This window comes from Chanos chanos, chromosome 11 (assembly GCF_902362185.1).
Source record: "Chanos chanos chromosome 11, fChaCha1.1, whole genome shotgun sequence".
Classification (NCBI taxonomy): domain Eukaryota; kingdom Metazoa; phylum Chordata; class Actinopteri; order Gonorynchiformes; family Chanidae; genus Chanos; species Chanos chanos.
Genome location: NC_044505.1, coordinates 2,110,001 through 2,117,500, shown reverse-complemented (window position 1 = coordinate 2,117,500; position 7,500 = coordinate 2,110,001). Strand labels below are relative to the sequence as shown.

The 7,500-nt window shown below is 44.4% G+C and overlaps 1 protein-coding gene across 1 annotated transcript in view; it reads right to left on the bottom strand.

The window, feature by feature from the left end:
• Window positions 1–7,500, bottom strand: part of lrba (LPS-responsive vesicle trafficking, beach and anchor containing) — a 232,867-nt gene that overhangs the window by 16,446 nt on the left and 208,921 nt on the right. The window contains exons 49-51 of the mRNA XM_030787677.1: window positions 6,371–6,592; window positions 4,337–4,379; window positions 1,251–1,406 (exon numbers count right to left, since the gene is read on the bottom strand). Coding sequence (XP_030643537.1) covers window positions 1,251–1,406; window positions 4,337–4,379; window positions 6,371–6,592 — 421 coding nt within the window. The remainder of the gene's footprint in view (window positions 1–1,250; window positions 1,407–4,336; window positions 4,380–6,370; window positions 6,593–7,500) is intronic.

Here is a 7,500-nt window from a genome sequence, read left to right as displayed (position 1 = left end):
GTCGCTGTCTGTGTTTTGTGTGTTAGTCCTGCCCAGTGGTGTGTGTATAATAGTTTGAAGGTTGGAGAGAGCTGCAGGACTGTCCTGCTTTTTAAAAATTCTCCCTCTAACCAAACACAAAAAGTTTCTATCCTCACCTACAGAGAGACAGAGAGATTAGAGAGAGACAGAGACAGAGAGATTAGAGAGAGACAGAGACAGAGAGATTAGAGAGAGACGGAGAGAGACAGAGACAGAGAGAGACAGAGACAGAGAGATTAGAGAGAGACAGAGACAGAGATTAGAGAGAGACAGAGAGATTAGAGAGAGATGGAGAGAGACAGAGACAGAGAGATTAGAGAGAGACGGGGAGAGAGAGAGACAGAGAGATTAGAGAGAGACGGAGAGAGACAGAGACAGAGAGATTAGAGAGAGATAGACAGAGACAGAGAGATTAGAGAGAGATAGACAGAGACAGAGACAGAGAGATTAGAGAGAGACAGAGACAGAGAGATTAGAGAGAGATGGAGAGAGACAGAGACAGAGAGAGACAGAGACAGAGAGATTAGAGAGAGACAGAGACAGAGATTAGAGAGAGACGGAGAGAGACAGAGACAGAGACAGAGAGATTAGAGAGAGACAGAGACAGAGATTAGAGAGAGACAGAGACAGAGAGATTAGAGAGAGACAGAGACAGAGATTAGAGAGAGACAGAGACAGAGAGATTAGAGAGAGATGGAGAGAGACAGAGACAGAGAGATTAGAGAGAGATAGAGACAGAGAGATTAGAGAGAGACAGAGACAGAGAGATTAGAGAGGCAGACAGAGACAGAGACAGAGAGATTAGAGAGAGACGGAGAGAGACAGAGACAGAGACAGAGAGATTAGAGAGAGATGGAGAGAGACAGAGACAGAGAGATTAGAGAGAGACAGAGACAGAGAGATTAGAGAGAGATGGAGAGAGACAGAGACAGAGAGATTAGAGAGAGACGGAGAGAGACAGAGACAGAGAGATTAGAGAGAGATAGACAGAGACAGAGAGATTAGAGAGAGATAGACAGAGACAGAGACAGAGAGATTAGAGAGAGACAGAGACAGAGAGATTAGAGAGAAATGGAGAGAGACAGAGACAGACAGCCGCCCTGTGAAACAGAGTTAAGGCAGCCTTTGGTACTCTAGACGTGGACAGCCAACCTGTGGACCAGTCGCTGAGTTTGGGCTGTCTCAATGCAGACCCCTTGTGTTACTGCTGGGCGGGTTGTCACGGTTACCTGTGTCGGTGGAGTAGACACGGAAGCTCTTGTCCCAGAAGCCGCAGAGCAGAATGAAGCGGTTGTCAGCGGTGACGATGAAGCACTGAGAGTGAATCTGAATACTCTGGTCCAGCAGATCTGTTATCTGTCTCCGATGCATCCCTACATTACCAGCTACAGACAGAGAGAGAGAGAGAGAGAGAGAGAGAGAGAGGGGGGGGGGGGGGGGAGGGTGAGTTAGTTTAATTTGTTATTTGTCTCCAATGCATCCCTACATTACCAGTACAGACAGAGAGAGAGAAAGAGAGAGAGAGAGAGAGAGAGAGAGGGAGAGAGAGAGAGAGTTGGTTTAATCTGTTATCAGTGTGTGTTTTAGTCTAGGAGACCTGCTATACACAGTATATGTTAGTCTAGGAGACTTGCTATAGACAGTATATGCTAGTCTAGGAGACTTACTATACACAATATATGTTAGTCTAGGAGACTTACTATAGACAGTATATGTTAGTCTAGGAGACATGCTATAGACAGTATATGTTAGTCTAGGAGACTTACTATAGACAGTATATGTTAGTCTAGGAGACTTGCTATAGACAGTGTATGTTTGTGCATGCATGTGTCTCTCTATTTCAAAGTTGCTGTCATACTGAGAAAGTCATGCTGAACGCAACAGAACAGAGAGAGAGAGAGAGAGAGAGAGAGAGAGAGAGAGAGAGAGAGAGAGAGAGAGAGAGAGAGAGAGAGGGAGAGAGAGGGAGAGAGAGGGAGAGAGTTGGTTTAATCTGTTATCAGTGTGTGTTTTAGTCTAGGAGACCTGCTATAGACAGTATATGTTAGTCTAGGAGACTTGCTATAGACAGTATATGTTAGTCTAGGAGACATGCTATAGACAGTATATGTTAGTCTAGGAGACATGCTATAGACAGTATATGTTAGTCTAGGAGACATGCTATAGACAGTATATGTTAGTCTAGGAGACCTGCTATACACAGTATATGTTAGTCTAGGAGACCTGCTATACACAGTATATGCTAGTCTAGGAGACATGCTATAGACAGTATATGTTAGTCTAGGAGACATGCTATAGACAGTATATGTTAGTCTAGGAGACCTGCTATACACAGTATATGTTAGTCTAGGAGACTTGCTATAGACAGTGTATGTTTGTGCATGCATGTGTCTCTCTATTTCAAAGTTGCTGTCATACTGAGAAAGTCATGCTGAACGCAACAGAGCAGAGAGAGAGAGAGAGAGAGAGAGAGAGAGAGAGAGAGAGAGAGAGAGAGAGAGAGAGAGAGAGAGCAATGGAGGGAAGAAAGAAAGCAGGATGGTGGAGAGGAAAAAGAGGAAACGAATGGGAAATGGAGGCAGAAGGTGTGGAGATGTTAGGGAGAAGTGAAAATGGGAGTATGGGGGGCAGAGACAGACTCTTGGTAAAACGTCTGTGCTGTCTGGCTAATGAATTCCAAACAACTGTCTCCTCAGCGCTTAAAAAAGACGTTAAGTTATTGTTGAGAGAGAATACGGCATTTATCACTCCCGGCTTTGCGTGTTGGGGTTTGATTTGTGACCAAAATCATAAATTCCTTAAAGACACAACGTTTAGAATCATTTCACATTTTCCGCTTGGCTTGTAAGGGTCTGACAAATGACTGCTTCTTGTCTCCTCAAAAAAAAAAAGGTGCAGTTAGTTGTAAATTGGTATGGACTTTAAATTTGGTTAAATTTAGATTTTTGAAACCCTCTGCAAAGAAAAGCCAGTGCAGTAATGTAAAGTGAGGAAGAGAGAGAGAGAGAGAGAGAGAGAGAGAGAGGGAGTGAAGATCAGCCCTGGCTCAGAGACTGAGGTGTGAGGGCCAAAGACACGCATGACACACACCAGCATCCCTTCCCGTGTTCTTCCTTTCGACTGATTATCAACACAGAGCCGTCGTGGCAGACACGCACAATTTACAGTGTTTAAATCTCCACACCGCACGGAATCCGTCCAGTGTAAATACATGGACGAGACATCCCAGGGGAAAAAAAAAAAAAAACCCAAAAAAACAAAAAAACAAAAACAGCCCTGAGAGATGTACTCACACAACGATACAGAAAAAAGTTGGAGAAGTTGGGTTGGATTTTCTCAAATGAGAAGCAGAAAAGATTTTGGTTTGAGGGGGTACTGGGTTGCACTGCTGTATAGGAGGCGCTGACCATGACGCCATCCACACACCAGCCTGCAGAGGAACGAGGATGTCCGAGCAGGACTTTTTAAATAAAAATGGACAAACTGGTTGTGTCAGAGGAGTATGGTTAAAGTGGGCTCTGTACTGGCGTGTATGAAGCACTGACCAAGAGCTTTACTTTAGCTTTAAAAGTCTAAGATTTCTCCAAACTCTGAGCCTAGCTTTTAAAAATGAGACAAACTTGCAGACCGATCTAAACAAGAAACCTAAAACTATAAATTATAGTAAATATAGTGAATTATGCAACAACATTAGAAACCAAAGCTCAAACGTAACAGCACTGGGTTGTTAATTAAGGGACAACAGTTGTGCTTTGGCAAAACAAAAAAAAAAAAGAGAGAGACATTTAAACATCACGGTGGATTTCCTGACACTACGCTGCTCCTCCAGAGTGTGGTCAGGATGAATCAGACCTGAGAGAATCTGTGATATCTACATTCAGATTCCCATCCCGCTCTAAGACTACACCCCCCACTCTCTGTTCATCTGCACAGCGCCCTCTCTCTCTCATTCTCTCTGTTCCTCTCTCTCATTCTCTCTGTCCCTCTCTCTCTCATTCTCTCTCTCATCAACAAGTCCTGGGTGTGGGAGGAGGCCATATTGTTCTGACAGCGTGCGCCACGAGTTCTCAATCACACATCATTACAGCATCTGTATTCATCCTCTCTGACATTCAAATTAAAGAGAGAGAGAGAGAGAGAGAGAGAGAGTGCTGATGAAATATAGGCTAGGCTACAGCTCATTGCTTTCCAATTTGCATGCAAATGTCCACAGTGACAGCAGCTCTCAGTCGTGTGAAAAACAACAATCAGGAAGACCTGCAGTCCTGTCACCATGACGACACACGACAGTAACTGTGATTGACAAGCTACTGACCTATCAGTGGGTCTATCTCCACTGGTAACTGGTACACCTGGTCCTGAGCTGAAGAACTTTGTTGACCTGGGAGAGAACAAGGGGGAAAGAGAGAGAGAGAGAGAATGGGGAAAAGATAGAGGGAGAGAGAGAGATAGAGGGAGAGAGAGAGAGAGAGGGAGAGGGAGAGAGAGAGAGAAGGGGAGATAGATAAAGAGAGAGTGAGCACGAGAGAGAGGGAGAGAGAGAGAGGGGGAGAGAAAGAGAGGGGGGGGGGATGAAAAATAGGATTAATATTACGGTCTCATTGCCCAGTGGAATGGGTATTCTGTCTTATTTATGGCAGACACAAGAAAGTCATTTACACCATAACACCACCACTATCATAACACACATCCACTCTCTCTCTCACATACATACACACACACACACACACACACACACTCTTTCTATCACTCTCTCTCTCTTTTTTCCACCGTTGAGCAGATCAAGAGGACCAGTCATGCACAGAGAGCTGTAGTCTGTGGGCCATTAACACTAAACTTCATGCGCTGCAAGTTTCACTGAAATAGCTTTGAGCATCCAGGACTATTTGCCTGTAGAGTGGATGCTTTGGAGGTCAGTCGTGTGGCGAGTGATACAGTAAAAACAGCCCGGCAGTGGAGCAGGCTCATTAGCACACAGCATATAATTTGAGTTGAAACTCCGTGTAAATAAATCACTCTCGAGGTGAAGCATTAACACGTGCTGTCCAATGGCGAGACAGTTCTACCACTCTTAGCCTTTCCCTCCTGTGAATTGGTCTTTATTTCTCCGTGGATGGATGGATTGATGTTAAATAAATAAAAGGAAGAAGTGGAGGCTGATGAATGGGGGTGGACAGGGGCACTAATGCTAGCCAGGGGAAGTGTCACATTCGATTGTGTTTTTGGTGATGCCGACGTCTCCGGTCTGAGGGATCCTGTGCAGTCAGACCCCGTCGAGAACGTGCAGGACACGCTTTTCTCGCTGATATCGCTTCACACGAGAAAGACTCCTGCAGTATAAGCAAACCCATCCACTTCCATATTTGACTTTGTAGCTGGGGTAATTAGAAAAGGCTTGTCAACTGCTGAGCACTTTCAAAACCAACTGTCAAACTCACTGCAGTGTGGTTTACATGACAAACGTATGTCTGCAGATAGGACGGGAATTCAGGTTAAGTTCACAACTCAGCATCAGTGTGAAACACTAAACACTGCAAGCAAAAAACCTCCAGCTCAGCTGCCTGATACGAAATGAACGTCCTGCCAGCTGTGCTGCTCTCTACACTTAAAGGAAAGTTTTCTTCTTCTTCTGGTCATTTAACAAGCTTTGTACTCTTAGCATAGTCACTGAACTGATCTCTAACTGCAGTGTTATAATCACTGAACTGATCTCTAACTGCAGTTTTATAGTCCCTGAACTGATCTCTAAACAGCGTTGTATTCACTGAACTGGTCTCAACCTGCAGTGAACTGAACTGATCTCTACCCAAAGTGTCACAGTCACTGAGCTGATCTCTTCCTGAAGAGTCATGGTCATTGAACTGATCTCTACTCAAAGTGTAAGAGTCACGGAATTGATCTCTACCCGAAGAGTCATAGTCACTGAACTGATCTTTACCCAAAAAGTCATGGAACTGAACTCTACCAGCAGGAACCTGCAGTGTCTTATTTTAACTAATTATGTGAATCAGAATTTGCAAACAGCATTTGCTTAATGAATACATGCAACAATACATGCCTAAGGGAAAATGCATATTTCCGGCTATATGTGAACGCTTGTATGGACATTACTATCCTGTGTCACGTTGGATTTTGTAAAAAGGAATCGCACTGACTCATGTGGGTGGGGTTACACTAAATTAATGCAGACCAATCAGAGCACATTATCTATAAATAGTGTGCACATTGTTTTACATGCTGTGACATGTCACTGAACGACCATAGTGATAAATGCAATTGAATAGACTGTAATCTATACTAATCATCTGTAATTCATACTCATCCCACACAAACTTGTTTATTGGACAACCAAACCCCATTTCCCAAAATGCATCTCACCGGTGAGCCCGTGCCACTTGTTGACGGCAAAGAGTCGGTTGGCCGTGACAGTGATGACAGCGGGGTTGGCCAGGCCAGTCTGCGTGTTGGCTGCCACGTGTGTCACTGGAGAGTTGGATGGAAACTTCAGCACCATGATAACATCTTGTTGCATCTGCTCGGTGAACATCAGTGGAGTCTGCAGGAGGAGATACTGTTGAGTGGTCCGTCCGTCCCAAAAAACCAAAACAAAGCAGACAGAGAGAGAGAGAGGGACAGAGAGAGAGAGAGAGAGAGAGGAAGGGATGCGCAGAAAAGGAAGGGAGAGAGAGAGAGAAAGAGAGGGAGAGGTGGAAAGAGGAGGTTAGGAAGCCAGCCAAGAAAGCAAAAGAAGAAAAGGCCAAAGAAGCCAAAAGCATAGGGCGAGGAGCGGGAACGGGCGGAAACAGACCAAAACAAGTTCCCTCCAAAATCCTAATGATTCATTATCTCCCACTCTGGCTCTGATTTAATAAGGTCCCTCAGAAAGGCAATTCTTTCTTTTGGACAAAGCCAGGCCAAATCACAAGAGGATGTATTTAAGTATTACCCTGGTCTGTGCTGTGCAGTGGTTTACGCAGGAAGAAAAACTTTAGGGGGGAGGGGGGCGCAGGTTACGTTCCAAAAGTACCTTAACATCCTACAACTTTAAGGCAGAGAATGCGTTTCAAATGCCATTTCATTCTCTATGGTAAGATTGGTTCCAAATGCCCAATTGAAAATGCATATTAACATAAAGTGACTACCACTCAGACCTGGACATCAGCATGAATAATGACGACTGACCTCAGACGGGTTTGTATGACTGGGCAGGTTGGTGAAAATGGGGAGAAAGTAAGAGAGAAAGAATGAAAGAAAGAAAGAAGGAAAGAAGAAAGAAAGAAAGAAAGAAAGAAAGAAAGAAGGAAAGAGCAGTACAGGATAGCAGATAAAGAGCAGAGCACAGAGAAACACACACTGTCTGATTGCATGGCAGCAAAATCAGCCAACCATCAAGTTTGACTTCCTCAATCACTAGAGCACGCTGCAGACAGAAAGAGAGAGGGAGAGAGAGAGAGAGAGAGAGAGAGAGAGAGAGAGAGA